Source organism: Cuculus canorus, chromosome 16 (assembly GCF_017976375.1).
Source record: "Cuculus canorus isolate bCucCan1 chromosome 16, bCucCan1.pri, whole genome shotgun sequence".
In the NCBI taxonomy this organism is placed as follows: domain Eukaryota; kingdom Metazoa; phylum Chordata; class Aves; order Cuculiformes; family Cuculidae; genus Cuculus; species Cuculus canorus.
The window spans coordinates 13,827,467-13,850,631 of NC_071416.1; the positions used below are offsets into that span (position 1 = coordinate 13,827,467).

At 47.2% G+C, this 23,165-nt stretch overlaps 1 protein-coding gene across 1 annotated transcript; it reads right to left on the reverse strand.

Annotated features, from left to right (window-relative positions):
* Positions 1-235: 235 nt before the first annotated feature.
* TFAP2C (transcription factor AP-2 gamma) lies at positions 236-10,307 on the reverse strand. Its single transcript, XM_054081868.1, has 7 exons — positions 10,024-10,307; positions 8,360-8,836; positions 7,916-7,967; positions 6,219-6,441; positions 5,448-5,566; positions 3,905-4,046; positions 236-2,090 (listed from the first exon to the last, which is right to left on the reverse strand). The coding sequence occupies exons 1-7, from the start codon at positions 10,069-10,071 to the stop codon at positions 1,805-1,807; spliced, it is 1,347 nt and encodes a 448-aa protein (XP_053937843.1). The 5' UTR covers positions 10,072-10,307; the 3' UTR covers positions 236-1,804.
* Positions 10,308-23,165: the final 12,858 nt, after the last annotated feature.

Genomic DNA, 23,165 nt, shown 5'->3' on the forward strand with positions numbered 1-23,165 from the left:
TTCCTCAAATCAGTAAAATTAGGCTGAAACCAGAAGAGAGACCTATCAAGTTTCACATGCCAGGATTTTGCAGATATTTGTCACTAGAGACATATTATTCTAATAATGCCAGATGCAAAGGCAAAGCTGGTAGCAGGGATTTTTATTTCGAGGAAGCCTTGCAGCCTGTGATTAAGCTGCCTATTCTAACAGGCAGCTAGTGCGATAGTGACATCTTAGGAAGAAAAAAAAAAAAGGATTCTTGGAGATACATAACGTGTTTTAATTGAAACCATTAGTTTTACTGGCAAACAGCTTCATATTTCTGTTCTGTTAATCCGAACAAAGTGCTGCAATTATGACTCAATACATAACGTCCTCTAGTGCTACTCGTCCCACATTCCCGAAGTATAGAAACAAAACTGTTTTCAGTTAACGAAACATTCCATGCTTCTATCCAGAATACTTTTATTATATGGTTATCATATACATCAGAATTATATTGGGAACATTTACAAATATGTAGAGATAGTTCGGAACCTCCATTATTCACATACACGCTAACTCACACACTCATTTTGCATGTCTAGTCAGTTATCAGGTGAATGATGCACAAAATTATTGCTTTGTGAACAAACACCTCAGATTAGATTTAATCTTCAGTGGCAAGAATTGAGATATTTAAAAAAAAACCCAAGATTTAAATACCCTGTATAACATACCTGTGCATAAACCTAAAGATGTTTAGCTTACCCATTACCTTTGCAATACTTACCAAAATTAAAATTTGAAACCCATTTATAAAAAAAAAAGTATTAAAAAGTTCACCATTATTTACAAATCCGATTAAATTACACATAAATAAATATTTACATTCAACACACTGCTTCCCTTAATACACATAAAACCTCCCTGGAAGTATTTTTTGGCCTTAACAGGCAAAAAAAAAAAAATTTTCAAAAACAAACAAAAAAAAAAAGTTATGTGCCTATTCTTTCAAGTTTCCCTCCCAATTTAAAAACAAGACAATATAAATATGTGAATAAAGCTGCAATATCCTTAGACACAGAAAGTGAATTTTCTAAACTTTTCATTTTGAACTATTCCTTTTTAAAAAAATATCAAGATAATATCCACTGCAGCCAACATTGCTGCAGTTTTTCAAAGCCTGAATATTCCCATAAAAAAAAGCATGTCAAATGCCATCAGATAACCTTAAAGTCTAGCAGGATTTTAGTACTCTCCTATGGTAATCTGAAAATAAAGAAAAAACAAAATAAAACAAAAACACCAAAAAATAATCTATTTTCAGGTGTTTATAAAAAAATTTAATGTACATAAATCTATTTACCATTGTTTAATACTGCTTTATTGTTACTGTTGCATTTAAAGAGAATAAAACCCTGAAATTGTATCAGATAACAAACAGGCTTCCATCTAAAATCTGTATTTTAAAAACTATACACGAAGCTGGTCACCACTAGATACTTAGATGTGGAAAAGAAATCTAAATGTACCTCTGTATTATTTCCATCCAAACCCCTTTATAGCACCACTTTTACAGCAAAGGATTTCGATACACTTGTACCAAGTACTTATCTTCTGGCAATTGCTTCCACAGGTAAGGGATACTGCAGCTTTTAGAAAGACTTGTCCTATGGATCCACGGGGAGTGAAGATCCTGAATAAGATGGGATTTTTTTTCCCCTCCTTTCTTAAAAAAAATAAACAAAAAAAAACAAACCCCCAAATCTCTATGTTCCCCCAGCAAGAAGATCCCAGTCTGTGTTTAGCAGGAAGGGTTTAAAGTCTGGTTTCTCTCCTTTTACTTCCTGTGCTTGTCCATTTTATCAATGGTTTTGTTGGTTTCTGCAGGGCTCTGGTCGCCAGCGTTCATGTACGTTTTGTCTGCTATTTTTAATGCTTCATTTAGGTAGTTCTGGACGGATGTCATGGCAGCGCAGATGGCAGCACTCCCAAAGCCATGTGTGATCAGGCTAAAATGAGTCAAACAGCCCTGGATGCCAGGGTCCAAGATGGGACTGGGTCTCGTGTTTCCAAGAGGAGTTCTGTCCTGAGTGAGGAGGTCTGTGAATTCCTTACAAATCTGCCTGCAAGACACAAAGCGATCATACTTGACACTATGGTGGGAATTTAGGCAAAAGCAAATAAATAAATAAAAATAACAGAGAAAATCAGTATCAAATATTTGGCAGTTATGTGGGAACTGGAGTTTTCAGAAACTCATTACTACATCAGCACCAGTGTCCAAAATTCAAGCCTATTTATTAGCAGCAGTTTCTGATGAGCCTTCTGTTATATCTATGTCACAAATAAAACATACACGCTCTGCAAAACAATCTCTCCACCTCCGGTGTCTGGCTGGCTCTGCATCATTTGCTCTAGATTTTAAGGAGGGAGTGGGAATTTAGGGCTAGTTTCTATGAGAACTTTCCCAGCTGCAGTTAAGTGATTTAGAAAGACGAAAGCAGCCGAATAGGAGATTCAATTTAGTTGTGCACATTGTATGTACATGCCCTCTTTAAGAGACCTGGGCCCTAATCCTGCAAACACTAACACATATGCCTGGCAAAACATGAATGGTTAATAATGCTCGAGCATATGTTGTTTGCTGCTTGTAAATCTGTCCCCTTGATGGGATTTCACAGGAGCTGAGCAATCTTAACGGAACCATCACTCTATCAGAATTTCTCAATCATAAACATATCCCAAAAGATTGTTACTAGTGCTAAAGACAATACCAATAATGCTCACGCTGAAGAGCAGGAGTAGCGCTCAGTAAAAAGCATTAAATTCAAGCTATAGGAAAGAGAAAGGCTGTATTTCTAAACTTCTAAGAGATATATTCTTGTAAAAGAAGGTCTCACATTTGAGAAGTCTGGATTAATTCAGCAGCAGGAGTGTGTTTTGCATGCCTGATATGAGCCCACAGTCAGGGTAAGTCTTCTCAGCAGTTTAGGCAGGCTTTTCTCAACCCCCTGCAGAGTGAGGGTGCCTTCAAAAGCAACCCCAAACCAGGCAGCATCTCGCAACAGAATGGATCCTGAACTGAAGGCTTTGTTAAACCTCACCCTGGTAATACTGAGGGTAATGAGAGAGCAAGCACTCCAGACGGGTTTAAGATAAACATAACTCCACACGGTTATTTCCTACCAGAGACCTGTTCAGTTCCTGCTCTATTTACAGGTACAAGTGTCTGCAGAACAGCCATGACAACGCTTCTCCTTTACCTTTCCTTCCCCTGCTCATCAAGCACCACAATAAGAATTTATTTAAGAACAGGAACTTTTCACACCTACCAAAGATTGGCTTTCATTCAACTATAAAAATCTTCAGCCATAATTGTGAAAAGGGACTCCCTACAGCTCTTGACTCCTAGTATCCCGTGGGGGAAACTTGTGTGCTGCTACTGGCAGGGCAGTTACGAGGACATGGAAGCAGTTATTACACCCACCAGTAACTCTCCTTGGAGATGCCCCTCTGGCTGCACGTACACAGAGGTGGGTGAACCAGTCCTAACAGTGGGTCACATTCCCAGGCTACACCTGCCCTCCAGGTTCTCAACCCTGTCAGACCTAGGGACAGCTTTTTCTTAAGAGCTATAGCTGTCCCAGTATAGGGCTTCTTCTGAAGTTTTCAACACAGTTAAAAGAAAATAAGAACAGAACTGGTTCAAGCTGCTTTAGAGTTATCATACAGAGTTGTTGTCGTTATTATTATTGGTTCAGACTAAAATAACTGCTGCCATAGTTGAATTCAAACCAAAACCAAATAAAAACGATTGCTTCATTTCCCCGATTAAAATCATACATGAAAACGTACCCAACTGTACACAGTCACAGATCCTCGTGTTCAGACAAAAGCATCTTCAAAAAGAAGAAAAAAATCCAAACCCAAAACTTACTTTGCAGCCAGAAGCATATTCTTCCTGTTTGCCATTTCATTGCGGCCCATGTGTGGTCTAGTTAAATATTCGGCCACTGCTTTGGAAGGAAACTCTGTCTCACAAACATAACCAAAGTCGCGAGCAAGATGTACAGCTTCACCTGGCACGAGTAAAAGAGAATGCTTGTTAAATGTAGTTATATCTCTTTATTATTAGGAGATCAGGGAAAATAAGTAGTGAATTTTATAAAGGAACACTGCTTTTTCACAACTATATTACTAATTACCATCTTCTAATTAATACACCAGTATTTCCTTGTAAGTCTGCATCGATTAAAAAAAGAAAGCCTACATGGTGACTGCTGCAAAAAAATGATTCTCTTGCCTTTATATTGGAAAACTCTTTTCTCTATCAAATTAAATGTGCAGCAAAGACTAGAATTCAGTCCAGATCAAACTGTTCACTGATATTTAAAAAATAAAAAAGGCGACTAAATTGCACTTACATAATATAGCATTTATCGCTTCAGTATATTTCCTAAACATCTTCTAATAAGAATTTTCACATAGAAAGCAAGATTGTGAAGTGTATAGCCAAGCCATTTTTTCATTAAAACAATTTTGATATTTAATTAGGCTTAATGAAATGGATTGGCATGATCGGTGCACTACCTGCAATGCCCGTGTGTGCATGCGCACGCACATAAGCTCTCTTAAACCCAGCTTCCAAGGAAAGGTTTTTAAATGGAAGTTGCTGTAATATTTGAGTTGATATAGAAGTGAAATAGCAATAAGGTATTGTTAGATCATTTTTCACTTTTCAATTGTTGCTTCTATTCCCTTTAGCTTGTACAGCTACCAGGAGCTACTTTAAACAGAAACATAAAACGTAACCACACATAGGTATATATACACACACTTCAAATCAGCTTAACTGATAGAGGGTCCACATAACATGTTACAGATTAAAGGGGCTCCAGTTTCCTATCAGGAAGTCAAAAGCTATAAATCTCACTTTATATGCTTGTTTATTACAAAAGCTTCTGAGGATACCGCTGAGGTAGGGCCAGGCATTGGAGTCAGTTCTCCAGACTTTTTAAGTTTCCCAATAGGGAACTAAACCCACTAATACGGTGCTTTTCAGCCCTTTTGCCTTCTCTGCACACACTCTCTAACAACCCAGCAGCCCCCTCAAAAAACACGAACTGGACAAACAGGCATTTTTAATAGCCTGGCACATCAGAGTTACTGCATCCCTCGTAGCATCCTTGGGATGCAGCTGTGTGCAAGAAGAATATTAGCTGGGTTCGTGTGGGTAAGGCTCTGGGGCCAAGGACTTAGTGACCAGATTTGAAGTGGGAAAGCAAGAACAGCCCTTCAAGAGCAAGTCAGGGGTTAGAGTTGCTTCAATGTCCCCCATCATGCTCACTTTAATATAAACAAAATTCTTTCTATTATGTTCAGTAGCTTTCTAGCTTTAGCATGCTTTGCCTAGAGGATAAAATCTGTACACAAGGGGAAAAAAAAAAAAAGTTTATTTTTAAGACACATTTAAGACTGACCTTCCACTAAAGATGTCAACAGGGTCACATTTGCAGCTTTCCTTCTACCAGCAGGAAGATTCAAGCCAATTTTATCCAGTTTTTCCCTTAACGATCTGCCACCGTTTTTAGATTTGGCTCTGTAATTAAAGAGGAAAAAAAATGGCCTTATTTATCTTCAGAGAACACTTCTTTTTAAAGATGAGAAATTCCAGTTACTGACATTCAATAGAGATCTACTGGGGGGAAGATAAAAAACAGGCTCTTTTCAAGTGACCTACTTTTAAAAATGCTCTCCTACAAACCAGCCAGGATGAAACACAGAGGTCAAAATCAAAATGTTTCAAACTGCACCATTGAAACCAACAGCTGTAGAAGGATCACAAGCAAATTAAGCGTAAGCAAAAAAAGGACCTATGAAGAGTCCTTGTAATGATTAATCAAGGCCACAAGATGTAATCTAAAATTCATTCCATGGAGAGACAGTTTGTCACAAGTATAAAAGCTCTACGAGCTCTGAGACAAAGATCCAACTTTAAACAGAGAATGAGAATTGCTGTCAGACAGACCTGTTAATGTCACTTCTCGAGAAGTCGCAGAAGTGCAAAGAAATTTTATTTCCAAAGCCTATTAGGATTCAGTGTTGTTGGGCTTCTTAAAAAAATGAGAAATTTGCTAAAAGGCTTTCTTAGCTTCTTGGTTTGGTAATCTGGCTGCTCACACACACACACAAGCAGGAAAACTCACAAACAATAGACACGATGGGATGGAGTAAGGGGAGTTGCAGCCTACCTTCTGAGAACTCCTCCCAGCAAGGAGGCATTGAGACACTCGGGGGGCGAGAGCCGTCTCTGCACCTCTGCCACTGTCACTTTGTATTTCGACGTGGAGCTGAGGAGGGAAAGTCTCCCCGGAACTGAACAAAATACTTCATTGGGGTTTATGACCACTCCAATTAATCCATCCTTTTGGCAGGGGAGACCCAGAGCACTGTTTTTCGTTAAGGAAATGGGACCTACAGGAGGAGGAGGGAAAGCAGGTAATTTTATAAAAGGGAAAAATACAGAGGAAGTGGCAAGTGAATTTCCGTTCTACAAAAAAAAAAGACCAGGAAACAGGATTTCTTTTTGTGTGCGGTTCTCACACCACTGTCCCCTGTGCCCAGCATCTATGCACAGTACGGGACCCGCCTGCAGCCTAATGGTCCCCACAACCATTCCTCAACAGCTGTATTTTTGCCACACCGAATTTCAAGGAGCTACAGAACGCAATACTTCTGAACACACAAAAAGAACTCCGAAGCAGCATGCTGAAAGTTAGCAAATCCATACTTATAGAAAAGTCTGATACAACTACAGGCTCTAAATTAGCATCCTCAAACTACTGCCAAAAAATCTTCCTGAGCAGGGGCAGAAGGAAGCCTCCCAGCTCCTGCTGGGGTTCATCTTCCACATCGCACACGCGGATATAAGAAACGATCTTGGGAATTTAATCCCAACAAATTCATCCAGACAATGCCACAGAGAGAGGGATGCAGCCTTGGAGAGAACTGAAAGTAAAACATCGCTCGCTCATAGCTTCAGATGACTGGGGACAACAAAGGCTCTGCAAGGAGCAACCCACAGGTCCACCTTTTCCATCCCGTTGTGCACCCACCCCGTTAACCCCCGGTGGTGTGCCTTTGGCTCACAGCACCGATCGGAAAGGGTTAACGAGCCGAGGTCGGTCCCGCTCCCCGGAGGGGGAAAGATTTTTTCAGTGGTGCATCTGACAGCGAAATTATTCTCCCATGAGCAAAAGGCAGCAATCAGCGCTCTGACAAACACTTCTGCTTTTCCTCAGTTAGGTATTTGTTTGAAGTCTTCAGAGGAAACTTCCATTGATTTAAGCACAAATTTGTTTAAAAACAAAAGTAAGGAGAAGAAAAAAAAACCTAAATGACTGTAAATTGAGTCAATACGTCTTTCTCCTTCCTTAAAACCTCAGCTACAAAACCATTTCGATTAACATAAAGCCAAGCAAGATTACGCCGCTGATCTTATTCCAAATCTTGTAAAGTTAAAGGGAATAAAATCAAAGAAACTCAACCAAACGGCCTTCGAGGACTGCCAACAACAAAAAAAAAACTCACAAACCAAAAAACACCGTAAGAACAGCAAAGCCCCGCGTCGCTTCGCACACGCATATTCCCGGGCAGCATCAAATCCGGTCCACGGTCCCGGTTTTAACCAAAGCCACGCAGAGGCGCAGGGATGGCCGTGCGGGAACGGGCACCGTCCCGGGAGGAGTCTCCTTGGTGCCAGGGGTTGTCCCCTTTGCCACCTTCCTCCGGACGGCGACAGAAAAAAACCCAGCGACAGAGAGAACGCAATAAAACCCCTCCCGATCCGAAAGGATCTTTTAGAAGATAATAAAGCGTCAATTCACCGGTGCGTCATTAAACTTAACTATTGACAAGGGAAAGTAAACTGTAGTGCCACCTTACTGACCTTTTCTAATGACTGTCTGGTCATGCATTAATAAGTGTTGATCTTCCACATTCTGGAAAGAGAAAGGGGAGAAAGTTTCGCACCTTGAAAAACTGAAAGGGAACGAATCGGGGGGGGCTTTTGTACAACCCGCGTCCCCATTTTAACGGCAGAAAGGGAGAAAAGGAGCGTTTCGCTGCAAGGATGGGATAGTGAAAGGGGAGAGAAGGAGCGATTCTCTGCAGGGATATGGACGGGACAGTCAGAAGACTGTTTCGCTGGAATGACGGGACAGTGAAAGGGGAGAAAAGGAGCGTTTCGCTGCAAGAATGGGGCAGACGTGTGACGCGCAGCGGGGAATGCCCGGAGGAACGCTCGGGCATCTCTGCGAGCCGGGAAGCGCCCGTCCCCAGGGCGGCGGGGCGGCCTGGGGTGGGAGGTGGGGGGGGTACGGGAGGTCCTTACCTGCACCTCCTCCATCTGGTGAGCCATGTCGTGCAGGCCCAGGTTATCGGCCAGCGCGGAGGCGTCCAGCCCGTGCCCGTGGGGCAGCAGGAGCTCGGAGCGGCGGTAAGTTTCCCTGCGGCCGCCGGCGGAGCCGCTCTCCAGCGCCGAGAGGTGGGGGACGAGCCCGGGGCGGCCGTGGGGGGCGAGGCCGGGCGGGTCCTGGCTCTGCCGGCTCGGCCAGGCGCTCTGCTGCTGGCTGGGGGGCGGCGGCGGCGGCTGGTGGAGGGGGCTGATGGAGAAGGGGTCCCCGAGGTGGGAGTAGGGGTCGCTGGACTGAGAGTAAGGCAGCGGCTGGTATGGAGGGGGAAAGTACGGGGGCTGGAAGTCGGAGGCGCCCGAGTGGGAGAGCGGTGGAGCCGGGCTGTACAGGTGCTGGCTGACGGCGGAGAGGTGCGGGAGCCGCGGGTTCCCGTTGCTGCTCCCATCGTGCCGGTCCTGGAAAGCACACAGGGTGGGGGAGAAGGGGGGCGGCCGTCAGCGGGGAGCTCGGGAGAGAGACTCGCCCCGCTCCTGCCTCCTCTTTCCGAGGCACTTCGCGTGAGAAACCGGCCCTCCTCCAAAGGAAGAGATTACAAACGAGTTCTCACAGCTCTCCTTCATCGCGATTACAACAGACTAACCCACACGCGACTGCAAGTCATTGGGAGAATCCGTACCACAAGAAGAATGGAAAGCAGAGGCGCAGCCCCATCGCCGCCGCTGCCCCGGCTGCGGGGGAGGCTCCGGGGGCTGCAGCCCCGCCGCCCGGGCACAGCAGGTTCCCGAGGCCCCCGACACCCCATCCCTGCCTCCCCCGACGGCTGCTGGCGGCAGGGAAGGACGGCGTTCCTCCTTCCAGCCGTCCCGTCTCTGCTTCACCCACCCCCCCGCCCCCGATTTCAATTCTCAGCAGTCAAAGCTTAAATGTCTACATTGAGCTGATCCAGGGATTTAGCAGCTTCTGGCTTCACGGTCATTAAAATAACAGGGCTAGTTAATAAGAGGTGAATGGGGTCCCAATGGAGCGTGAAGCGGGGATGAGGCTAATCTGTAGGAGCCAAGCAGGCTGACCGCGACCAATGGAGCCGGGGGAGGGAGGGAGGGAGAGGGGACGGACACAGCCGCTTTCGGAGAGATCAAAACCCGGGAGCACCTGGGGGAGGGGGTGGGAGATGCTCCCGCGGAGGAAAGGGACGTGGGAAGAAGGGGCTGCTCGAGGCGGGCAGCCGCGTCCCTGCAGGTCCCTCCGCATCTCCCGCAGCCTCGCACGGCCCGGACGGGCAGGGACACCCGGCACTGCCGCCGCTCCTCCTGCCCCCGCCGCGGGGGAGCACGGCAGCCCGGGCTGGCGGCGCTGCCCACGGGCGCCTGCGGGATGCGGGCTGCGGGCTCCCTCCCGCGGGTCACAGAAGTTTTGAAAGTCTCGCGGTGGGGGGAAGCAACTTTATAATTTGTACCTCTAAAGAAAGACCAACAAAAAAAAAAATTTAAAAAGCAAACCGAGGGTCTTCGGGAAGGGACAAATCCCGCCCGGTGGAGGCGGGAGAGCCGGGCGCCGGCTGGAAGCGAGCGGGCAGGGAGGGCAGCGCGGCTCGGGGAGGACCCGCGGCTCGGACCCCCCTTCTTTTTCCCCCGCTTCTCACCTCGCAGTCCTCTTCGTACTTGACATTATCTGCTAGTTTCCACAACATGGCGTCCAGCGTCCAACCCAGGTGTGCGGTGCCGCGATCAGCGAGAGCTGCGCTCCCCCCCCACGGGCGGTAAATCCACGTCTGCGCTGGGGAAGCGGAGCTGCCCCCAGGACGGAGCTCAGTGGGCAGGCATGAAGGCAGATGACGGACTAAACCTCCGCTCTAATGGTCACTCGGGTTTTTTTCTCCCTGCCCAGACGCCCTTAATGGCAATAGGATTATCATAACTCCTCCCCAGGGATGGTTTGGGAGCCGCGGCCGACAGCCACTCAGGAAGGAGCGCGCAGCCTCAAGCCACTCCTTCCGCGCCCGCGGAGGGGCGGGGGGCAGCGCACGGAGGGGACCCCCCTCCCAGCGCCTCGGAGCGCTCAGGGCAGGGAAGGGGTGATGCGTGGACATCACCCAGATGCTCAAAAAAGCCCCCCACTCGCGTGTGGGGAGGGATTTGGGGTGAGGGTACAGGCACTGTCAGGCATTCCCCCTTCAACTCTTAGAAGGGCTTTGCTTGAATCCGCGTGGAGAGGCGCAGCGCAGGGACACCACCACCACCCCCCATCCCCGGTGGATCCGACGGCTTTTGGGTGAAAACAACTCGGAAAAATTCCTGCTGGCAAAAGCGAGAAAGCCCGAGAGCCAGCCTGAGCTCAATTTGCCTAATTGTGAATAGTTTGAATTACTGATTACAACTTGTAAGCTACCGATGTTTAAAGTATCATTTACTTAATTATCCGACGAGATTATTGCAGTTTTGTCGAAAAGCAGCACTGATTCAGCGCCCCCGCTTCGGGGATGTGAGAATTGTGCCATTGATTCCTCGCATTTTTATTATTTTTATTCTTTTTAACGAAAATGACGCCTCTCACACCTTTTCGCGCAAAGTTGGGGTTGGGGAAGCAGGTGGGAGGTGAGACAGGCATCTTCGAACGCCGTGAGCACACTTTCATATAAGCTTAGAAAATACTTCCCTGCCAAATTGCTACCTTTCCGCAGCCATTTGATCTAGGCAGTTTTGTGTGTCAGACAAAATGAACATCGTTTTCAAAAGCAACGACTTCTCCCAATGTTTTAAGGTGCATCCGGATCACTGCTCATTTACATGAGAGGAGCAAGTGTTTGTTTATTGTGGCAGGGACAAAAGATGACCCTGGACAGTGCTGGCTGCGGAGATCTCGGCTATCTCAGTGCCCGGGGACGAGCCTCTTGAGAGCTGTTATTAAAGGCCCGACATAGACCCACATCTCGAGATTTAAACCAGTTCACACTTCACTTTTTTCCCTAAGGATCAAGGGAAAAAAATAACCAGAAAAATACTTTTAAAAAAACCACACACACACAGAGGGAAAAAAAAAACCCAAACATAAAACCTCCATCCGACTAAATGAATGATCTAAAAATAAAACCGAGAAGGACAAGGGTGCTGGAAATAACTGTTGGAGGTGTTATCTGCCTTATCTAGCACGCAGGTGCTGATTTGCAGCAGTTGCATCAACCCATCATCAACAGGGACTCCGCATTATCATTTTTGGTGGAGTCTCTATTTATTTTTTTTAAACGACGGTGTTTTTCTTCCAGGGATGTTTCTTTGAAATGCAGTTCGCGACGATTATTAGCAAGTGTGCTTGCGCTGCTCCTGGCGTCATTAAGACTAGGAATCTAAATAATAAAAGACAGGGGGAGCTTAAAGTTCATTTGTATTAAAGGGACAAGATGGATTTAGAAAGAAACGTGGAAGCGAACAGCCGAGCTTCCCAGGTTTGCGTTCAGCTCTTCTTCCTTTCCAAGAGACACTGTATTATATATCAACGTTGGTCATTTTTATCATAACCTTAAAAGGCAGATTTCCTTTCTGCTCAGAAATGCTACACTGAGAGGCGACCACGATTTTCTCATTCTTTAGACTGTCAAGGTCTGAACACCTTCGTTTTGTTTCTTTCGGTGGTCAAAATCAGGAAGATTATTTCAGTTTCTTATTATTTGTTGTGCGCATATATATAAATGGAGTAATGGAAGAGGATGAGGCATTTAGAAGAAATTACCTAAACAAGAAGATAAAAAGAAGCTCTTGACTTCCTAGAAAACAAACCGAGAAGGCAAAGAGGCTAAATATGAAGAAGTTTGAGAGGACTTTCCCGTCCCTCCCTCTGCTCCGCGGTCTCTGCCAGGGACCGGCGCAGGGGTGCTGCTCCCGAGGGATGTTTTGCCTAAGAGCCAAAGCAAACAGCCCGGCTCCTGCTCTCGGATCTTTTCGGGGAAAGGAACCCTTTTTGAGCCGCTTCGAAGCGAGGTTTTCCGCAGTCCTTCCCATTTACACGCCAACGGGCGGGACGGGCGGCAAAGCCCAGGCGAACCCGGGGCTCTCCCGGGCGCAGGCAGCCAGGGCTGCTCCGAGGGCACGGTACCTCCCCGGACACTCCCTCGGAGACGCGGGTCAGAGCTGTGCGCCAGCCGGGGAGCAGCCAGGGGGGTGGTTCCTGAAAGGCGGCAGCTTTATTTATGAACTAAAAAAAAAAAAAGAATAATAAAAGCGGTGCCCGTGCTTCGGGGACATCCTCTGTTTCCAAAGAGAAATGGTTATTTGCTTCCTGGGGGTTTAGTTCCCCCGCACACCTCTCTTTTTATGAGGATGGAATTTCCCATGGGGGACCACAAAGCACCCCCAGGTGTGAACCTCGGGAGAGGAGTCAGCGCCAACTGCTGAGCCACTGTCACATTCGGTAGTTTTCCTATTTGGCAGCAATTAAAAGAGAGCGTGGGGATGCTAATTAGTTACATCCCTCTTCCTCTAAAAATTATTTAAACCCACACCTATCTGTATCATTAATGAGACTGCGGCAACCTGTCCGGATTGTCGCCTCGGCTCCTGCAGAGCTTTCCAAGGGAAAGCAGCTGCTGCCCCGCGGCTCCGGGAGACTTTTCCGTGTAACTTCAACCCGAGTCCGCCGGGAGGGGCGGAAAGTGGGGTATCCCCCCCCCCCCCCCCCCGGCATCCCCTTCCACAGCCCGGGGGGGGGGACAGGGACCCCCAGCCCAAAGCCTCAGGGGTCAAGGACATCTCAGTGGGAGGAGATTGCCGGGGCGGGGGGAGCGGGACAAGTGTCGAGGTACGTACTTGCCAGTCGATCCTCGCCAGCAGAGCCATGGGGCGAGCAGCAGCCTCCGTGCCGAGCCCAGCGGCACCTGGGAGCGCCTGCGCACCCCCTGCATCCCAACCTCCCCCTGCCCAAAACCTGACCTCGAGCCCCTCGCCTTGCAAAGGGAACGAAGAGACCGCCCCGCCGCCGCTGGGCTACCCCAGCCGGGGTTCGCTCCCAGAGGATGCCTCGCAGCATCCTTCCCGCTGCTGCGGGGATCCCACGGGGTTGCGGTAAAGCTGGGATGTTTTAAAGAGTATTTTTGCAGCTGATCCGCCGTTCCTCCTCCCTTTACGGCGCCCCGGGGTATGGTGCGTGTCTGTGTGTTTGCGTTTGCCCGTGGCTGCTCGCACCGGGAGCATCCCTGACTGATAGGAGCATCTTCCTGGCACTCCACATCCCCCGGGGAGCGCAGCGACCGCTCGGGAGGCGCTGGATTCCCCCCCGAGAACACACCTCCCCCCTCCCCCCGGCGGCGACCCAAGCTGCTTCCACCTCCCCCGGGGCTCACTGGCGGCGCAGGGCTCTGGGCACCCACACCGCTGTTACGCCAGTATTACACTATTGTAACACCAGTATTACACCAGTATCTGAGGTGCGGTGGGGAACTGGAGCCCCGTCGGGGGCAGGAAGGCGATGGGGAGCGGAGAGAGGAGATGCCGTCGAGGGCTCATCACCTGTCCCGCTCCAGCTCCAGCCCCTGCTACTGCAAGAGGCGAGATGAAAGAGTGCCCACACCGCGGCTAGTTTTCTCCCCAACCTATTAATTTGCTTAATAAGCACGATTCCAGCTATGTTTTCTTCCTGCTCCTTCCCGATTGGGCTAGAGGAGCAGTCCCCTGGCCATAGCGTGCTGTGAGCCTGCAGCAGAGAGGATGTTTAGCAATCCACAGGCAGAAGTGACAGGCTTTGACACCAGGCACTTTCGGGCCCTGGGTTAGATGTGCTTGGCATGTGGCAGAGGTTCAGCAGCGATGCGCAGCTGCCTCGGGCTCCTGCGAGGAGCTTCTCTGGCTCTAGTACGCAAGAAGTGTTGTCAAGCTGGGTGTTTTGCAGCAAGAGACAGATACCTGGGAGGGAGCACACACGAGTCTGCCTGCAGCCACAGCATGGGACAGGGGAGATGAAAACCCAGATTCACAGCCTGTGCTTGAGGCAGGAGATGACCACAAATGTGATACAGCTGCATTTACCTCAGTCTCCTCATTCATAAAACAAGGGTAACAATCCCAGTGTTGGCAAGACCTGGATTCTTATTAAGGAGAAAGTGGGAGCCTCAATCCCTGAGATCATTTCATCTCTGCCCAGTGACCTGAGATACCTCCTCAGGGCTCTGATGTTTTGCCTGCAGTGGTGTGATCACTGTGTGCTGGAGACATACTCTGATTTCTTTTTCATTCTCTCCATTTAATGTCCGTTAGGAGCAGCAGTGTCATGAGCTCCATTGCTGTTATTCAGAACGTTGCTCCAAAGGATGTCATAGCTGGATTGTGTGTAATTAAACTCAGTTTGTTAGTGCAAGAAGCAGACTCCACATAAAAAATAAAACAAGATCAAAACCCCCAAACAGTCAAAATACCACAATACTAAATGTAAAATCAAGATTCATATATTTAGTTGGGCTCTTTTCTGAAAGCGAAAAGATAAACAGACGCTTGGCACAATATACATAATCCATACTTTAAAAATCAAAGCCTCAGTGGATCATACATTCTTACGGCTAACTGTTTATACTACAATAAGAAAAAAAAATTCCCAGTACCACAAAAAGAAATAATCCCATAGGCTAAAATGGCAGAAAAGCAAATATTTCAATTACAGACACAGAAGTGAGGTAAAGAAAACATTGCTCAGCCCAGTTCAGGGTGTAGCTAATACAAATGTGTCAATACAAACCTCCCATTCCTTTTGCCCTTTCAGAAAAAGAAGTGGGCATTGTCACTGAGCTATACTCACACTGTAAAAACATCTGCCATGAGACTGTCTCTTTATCTTTCCCTCTGCTTTAAGGGTATATGCAGCCTACACAATACCTTAGATGATGCACCATGTTTTAAGAAAACTGCTGGGAGACAATGGTGATGGTTTGGGGAAGGTTACTCCACTGACAGAGATGGGTAGCGGGTACAAAGGTCTCTTCCATCCCCAGCTTTGAGGGGTCCTGCAGCCTGTGCACCTTCAGGGAATTGAATCAGTGTGTTAAGTGTGCTTTTTAAAATATCCATTTCTCCATGCACTTACGTACATACACACAGATATGCACAAATTTAAAATCCTGATAGATAAATCATCTAAACACTTTCGGAGTTGATTGTGAGCACAATATAAAGGAGCTCAGCAGAGATGCAGACAACACCTGTGCAGTAGGAAAGGAATTTACAGAACAGTCAGATGCCTTATTTCAAGTTACCTTTCACTCTTCAGTCATCTTAAATGGGTGATGAAATCAGTGAACTGACCTCAGTGTCAGGAAAACGGGTCATGTGAGTTGAAGCTAAGGATTTTCCCTGTAGGCAATTTAAATAAGTAAAGAAAACAATTTCAGTTACTATTTTACTTCCATAGTCCAGTTTCTTGAAAGCTCCTAATCCCTCTGAATAGCCAGTCTTCCCTGGAGCCCCTCCATCAAAGCTTGGCTGGGCAAAATCTGAAAGGTATCACATACAGGGGGGAAAGCTTGGGGAGTGGCAGGGGGGAACAATAAATGTAGAGACAAACACAAAACTCACCAATTCTTTGGCGTTTTTACCACTTAGCAGCAAAGGGGAGCACAAGGACACGCTCTTACCTTTCATGCCCCTCTTAATAGATTACCACAGGTGTTTGCTTAATTGTGATGCATTGGAAAATACATAGGGCTTGGGGGCACCACATTTCCTCCTTTGTGCTGTCTCTCCGTTGCTGATAACATGCTGGTGAGCTGCAGCTCTATCGCATGGTAAGTCAAAGCAGAGCTGGGGGTGGCAAATACTGAACTGCTGGTAAAAATTACATCAAGCAAAACTCTACACCTAGTGCACTCTGTCACTTATAATCATGCTAATAAGGCATCAGTGAAGGGCTGTCAGCATCCTAAAATACCAGGTGCCAGCAAATACCTCCAAATTCTTCCAAACCTGCTCCAACCTGCATTCTCAAGCACTTGATTTTGCGGGTATGTCTGCAGAGACAGGAGTCCAGGATGATGTTGCATGGTTAGCAAATACATGTAGCAAATATAAGCAGGATCAGCTGTTGGGTTATTTTTTCCAGTAGCTCTATTTCCTTGCAAAATTATTTGCCAAACTTCATGCAGCACTACAGCAACAAAGGCACAAAGGAGATTCTCTAAGGTGTAAGAATTCACGTTACGTAGAAATTCTTCTTTATATTCAGCAAATTGCATGAAGGTACAATTGCAGAAGGATGCAGACTTGGGATGTCCAGATGATTTCTCTTGTACTAAAAACCTGCACTCTTTGCTATTCACTAATATGATGAATTCAGGCAGCCTTTCAGACATTAATTTCTAGACTTCTGACTTTTCCTCCATCATCCCGTTTCCCTTCTACCTATGCACATGCAGCCACGCTCCAACTTTTCCCATCACTGCTGTTATTAACAAGGGATTGTGCAGGAACGCTGCTGTGATCAGTCCTGATGCCCATCTCTCTCTTTGCCTGTGCTATATTTCTACCTGCTGGAACAGTGAAAGTTGCTCAATACAGAGCAGATCAGTCCAGAGATGTTTAAGTGGTGTAACAAAGGTATTTGCTGGATTTTCAAGCTCTGACAGCTGTTTCAGGAAAGAGCCCAGAGTTCCTGTCCCACAGGATTTAGGAGCCACAGTCCAGACACCACCAGGCCATACAGTTCAACCAGTTTTAAATTTCCTACTGCTAGTGTAAAAAAACTTCACTGGAAAGACACTGTCAGTATAAATTCACTCTACCAATACAGATATATTAAAAAAAAAAAAAAAAGACTGATGTTAACTTGGTACCAGTAATTTTATGCTGCTTAAGATGTCTTTTGCCCACACCATCGCAGCCAGACGTGGCCCATCATCCTGTCACCAACACGGATTTATGAAAACAGTGATTCCAAAGCTGACCTTAGGTATGCGCTTTGACTAACTTAGCAGAAAGGCAGCTGTGGGCCCGCTCCTGATCCAGGTTAAATTTGTGCTGTTAAATGACTTAGTGGTCCAGAAAGCTGAGACTAATGACCCTGGGAGCACAGCCTCACACAGCCTAGGAGGGGATCCGAGAAGAGCTGCTCCCTCCCTCTGGGGCTTGGGGGACTAAAATTTTGCCTTGGGGAGCTGTGGGGTAAGGGCTTGTTGAGGTACAAGGGGAAATTTGGAGGGCAGGGAAGATAGTTTTTACAATGGAGAATCGTATCAGTGGAAGACGGATGGTTGCCTTTGGAAGCCAGCCCTGATGCTGAGAGGAGAGGAAGGAGGCCACCACTTCCTTGTGCTGGGCTGCATTAGAATTGGAAACAATCGCAGGAGCGAAACAAAACCAGCTCAGCTGACTAGATAGATGCAAATCCAGAGGCAGAGACAGGCTCAAACCAGGTCAAGCTGCACCCATGCAAATTATGGGTTACCCCAGAGCGCGCTGTGTCCACATCGAGGGTGTGTGCTGGGGCGCTGCCAGAATGACCTGAACTCCAGCCTGGGTCCAGGCTGTCGGGCAATGCTTGCCCTGCGGGAAGAACCTGGCAAACTGCCCCATGCAAGCATGGTGACGCTCTCTCCCAAGTCCCCTTGCAGAGCGCCAAATGCATCTCTTCTTGAAGACTTTACCCTCACAGCTACACAGCAAAGCTTCGGAGAGAAGACTAACTAGCCCGAGGGGAGATTTGCCAGTATACTAGACCGATAAAGCACTCCTCTTGTGTAAACAGAGAATACACCAGCTAAAGTGCTCTTCTGTCAGCATAGCTTATCCCAGCATAGTTTTGCCAAAGGAATCCTTGCTTGCATTTCTGCGAGACTGTAAATCTGTTGTAGCGTGGTTAGGAGCTGCTCAGAGCAACATCACCGCAAACAGCACAGATCTCTTCACTAGTTCAAGTTTGTTCTCCGGTTTCCAGTGTTGTTCTGGTAGGGCATGTATTGTCCGCTCTTTCCCAGCCAGCACATAAGGCTACTATAGCCACCACAGTGACCAGCAAAACATGGCCATGAGGCCAAGGCTGCCCAGAGCCCCCAGTGCCCTGGGAGTGCACAGGCTCCTGCCCATGCCCAGGGCACCAGCTGTTGCTTATGCCTGTGGCTTCTTTCAGCAAAGCAAGCCAAACCTCATCAAGCCCACAGTGCCTTCTGGAGCCCAAACCTGGCCCTGCGTAGTAATGCTGGTGTGTAAATACTCACAGGGAGGCTTTGCAATGTATGGGAGGGAGGGATGAGTTCACACTTCTGCTGCCACAGCTGTTGGCCAGTGGGGCTTTCTCGGGGAATGGGCAGGAGAGCCTCAGTCTATTGACTTATCTATATAGAACTCTGCCCTAACTGGGGAGGGGAAAGGTCTGAGCACTTGCTTTTTTTAAATCCTGAGCCCTCCCTTCATAGAAGCCATGCCTCAGCCTCTCTGGAGAGTGTGCTGTGCCCATCAGCCTGGTCAATAGTGAGAACCACATCTGCACACAAGCAGGGGAGAATTTACCTCTTCAGCAGTCTAAAGGATGGCTGAACGTCTAGCACACTCTGATGGTCTTTACCAGCTGTGTGCTAGCTACACACGTATGCAGCGTCCTGTCTTCCTGTCCCAAAAAACTAGGGACATGGTATTTCTTTGTTTATAGTGGGGAAGCAGGAAACACGGAAATGTAAAGCACTTCTACAAGCTACAAACACCTCCAGCTCACCCTGCCCCTGCCTCAAGCTGGCCAGATGTGATCTGGGAGCTCCAGGAGCCCTTGCAGCACCTGAGACACCAATTCCCTACTGGAGCAGGCACACTGGCTCCAGCAGAGCAATGGCTGGCAGCCTCCCAAACCTTCTGACACATTCAGCCAGCTCAGAGCAGGCACAGAGAAAGCTCCGGTCTCTGCAGACATGCCCAAAGGGTCTTACTCAACACAGGAAGGCCATGATGGCAAAGAGGTGATGCCACCTCTGCTGAGACCTGGGCTGTGACCACAGCCTCGTTTTGTCCTTTGGACGTGGGAAGTCCCTGGGTGGAAGCTGTGGGCTGTATCACCCTGTTTAAGCTCTGCAAATGAATTGTGCCTCATGGCTTCCCACGCACACACCTTCCCTGCAGGACTGGACCATGCCAGAGACCTTCAGGCTCCAGTCTCAGGACAATCTACCTAAAGCATGCAGTTGATGCTCCTTGTAATTTTACCAGAGCTGGTGCCATTGCAAATGTCATTCTTATCTACCTAAGTACAGATCCTCTCTTGAATTGTTAACAATGTCAAGTAGCAATTTATTACATAAACTCATTAAGTTTTTTCATGTATCTATGTTAATAGGAACATAAATATGGAAAGCTTAATTTCAAACCTGTTTCTGAAAGCATTAGCTGGGAAACTAGTCTGAGAAAAAGCAAACATGACCCAGGAATACCTAGGGATTTATTCAGGGTTTCACTGTGATGGATAAAGCAGGAATGGAAGTGCCAGCATGACCGAGTTATGCTCCTCGCTGACCAGCTCTGTGACCCCTTAAAAAGCACCCTCAACAGAAAAAACTTCAGTTACTTTGCGCTGCTCTTCTTGTCCTTAGCCACGCTACAGTGACAGACTACTTTCATTTCTATTATTTTTTCTCTTCTTGCAGGTGCGTGATTAACACCACTAAAAGAACTCCGGTTCTCCAAAGGAAACAGAGACATTGACCGCCACCCACATATCTCCAAAAACCAAGATAAGATAGCAAAATCCATTAAAAAAACACTTAGCTATATTTTATTCACACTCATTTTCTGCATCATTTATAGTAGTAAATACTTTTTCAGTGAATTCATGTCTGGTTTGACCCCTTTAATTTTGGTGGGTAACATGGCAGAACACTTCCATGTCTCATGATCCTGCCCCAAGAGGAACGAGCCAGTTACTGAGCTCTCAGACCAGGCTCATCTACTCTGGTTCCTCTACAACAGCTTCACCAGGAGCCATTTTATAAGCCTATTGCATAGGCCCATAAGGTAAACTTATACAGTTATTGACACATCACCACAACAGTCTCAGTACCTGCAGAAAGACGTTAATGTTAAACTACAATGGTATAAAGTTAGCTGCTCCATATTAATTCTTTGTGTAAGGCTGCACTGCCAGAAGGTGCCAAATCCAGTCTAAAGGCATCTGGGTGCCAGATGACCAATTCCACGTCCACTTTGAAGCAAATTCCCAATTTTGGTTAAATTTTATTGGATTTTTTAAGGGCTGAATTGGCTGGGGTAGTGGAGAAGTTCATTCTAGAGCAGGACGAAGCACTTTGCTGGTGTACCTGCTACACCACGTGCTCCATCTCAGCAGAGATAAACACGTCCTTGCACTGCTGATGCTCACAGATGCCTGACGCTGGCTGATCCGTGGCACTGCCCAGATTCACTTGTGGATGTGGCCTCAGGCTGTTGATCTCTGGGCAGCTGCACCAACAGGGCTTAGCAGTGCTGAAGAGGAAGAGAACTTTCATCTTTTCTTTCTCCATATTTTTTGGGGGGGCTCCCATCAGCAGGATCCAGCTCCTGGCACTCCTTGGGCCCTTCCATGCATTGCTTCTGTTGTGTGAATTTTCTGCCGCATTAGTGACTTGAAGTGGCCCACGTAGACCAGATACCTGGCAGCTAGCTCCAGCCTTCAAGACTTCTCACTCCACAGCAGTTCCTGCACTGCTTTTCCATGTCAGCCACCCAGGATATTAAGACACTTCCCTCTCCCTTCGCCTTCCTTGTCAGGTAGAGAGGGAACCTGTTTCTAAAACTCAGCTTTTTTAAACAAACCTTTCAACGTGTGACAAACACCGCAAAATCCCTTTGGATAGGGAGTGTCCCTCACAAAAGATATGTGTATATTTATATATTTGGATATATATTTATATGTATGTAGGGCACATTGCTGGTGGCAGACTGTCCCGACCGGCACACGAGGGGTGCGTGAAGGACCAGGAGCTGCTGCTCTCTCTCACAGCCTGAGCCAGACCAGGAAGACACCTTGGCTCAGCCCAGCCTGGTGTTGATTCAAGGCGAGGATTCACTGTCTGAGGCCAGAACCTGTAACAGAGGGAATGCTCTGAGCACTTTTCATCGTTCTCAGCTTTTCCAAGCTCTTTCTGACACTGTGGCGTTGGTTGGAAGCACCTAACCTTGTACCCAGGCATTTCTAGCCATGGTATTTATGACAGCTTTGTCCTGGGCTGAGGCCAAGGGGAGGCTCCTCTCCCCATCCTGTAGCCCAGAACCATTCAGGAGCATCTCACTGCCGGCCTTTCACATGCAAAGGTTGTCCCCCACCTCTCCGAATGGCCACCTTGTGTCATTGACATCGATTGTGAAATATTTCAAGTTGTTAATTAGGCAATAATGACCAATGGGAAGGGCATTTCCTGGCTGTTAACTGGAGACTCCTGACCTCCAGGTCAGCATCAGTCACCCAGGAATTATTAAAACACGGAGGAGGAAGAGAAAAGCAAGGCAAGAAGAGCAAACCCCTCACCTTTCAAGGTGGTATGAGATGCTTTGTCATTGCACCGCTCAGCAGGGAAAGAATTCCACCTGCACCCGGGCTCTGCGGCTCCCGGGGGGGCTCTGGGCTCTGCCCCTCTCTTCCAGTTACTTTCATTTCCCAATTAATCTTTGTGGTCATGAAGAAATGGGACATTAAATATTCAGGGATTATCATTTTGTTAATATGGCTAAAAAGCGAAGACACAATTAGCAATAAACTGGGCTCCCGCTGGGCCTGTGTGTACTAATCCCTCCCCACTTCTAAGGGGAAGGTTTACACCTACTCTTCTGGTTTAAAATTGGGACCTTTCTCCCATTTAACTATGGTGCTTCTTCTGTTCTCCCTTAAAGGTGGCTGCGTTTCAGCACAATGGCTTCTCGGGTTAATTAAACTAATGTGAATTACTGTATTTCCTAAGGGGTGACCCTATGAAATACTTGTGTTTGTGTTTCTACAGAGTGCAAACTACCTCTGGTTCGAGGGCTGCCAGCAACGCCTCAGCCTCTTCAGCCTGGCCCTGGGCCCGGCCTTGACAGCCATGAAGGACAAGTAGCAACAAAAATTAACATCCCCATGCCCTTCTTATACACGCAGGATTTGGCAAATGTACGCCACTCCAAATAGACTCAGAAGTGAATTGAGAGCCAGAAGGGAGCAAAGAACCAGTCAAACTGCCACAGGGTGGGAACCCCCCCCACCACCACCCGCTTTGTTCCTTGCAGGGAGGAGGATGCTGCCTGGGTGGTGGCCCAGGCGCTCGTGTTGGTACCTTAGTCACCAGCCTATTCTACAGCAAAGGGACAGAAGCCAGACACTGTGGCTGCCACGCTCTCCCTCCCGCCTCCCAATCCTGCACACATTTCTTGAAAGGTTTCCAGGTAAATCCCCTTCTGATTGTACCTTGCTAAGCCCAGGCAGTAAAAATAAAAGAAATAAGAAAAATTTATGAGAATATGTGCAGTTTTTAAGGGCCGCAGCTGCTGTTTGCGCACATATGGAGCTGGCCAGAAAGGTTTGCCAGTTCCTGAGGAGTTCCATGGTGATCACTCTGAGGCTCTTCAGACTGGTAGTAATAAGTGGTCATACACAGGCTATTAAGGACTAGATACGATATATGAAATTCACATCCCTAACCCAAAGTAATTTTCGTGGTTAAGATTAGCTTTTGGATAATGAAACAGTGGTAAGATGATAATATAGGGAAAACGCCGTTCAAAGCTTCTAATATTCAGATGTATTTTGGGGAAAAAAAAAACTACTAAGCCCAAAGTTTGCAGTCTTTTTTTTGTTGATCTGTCC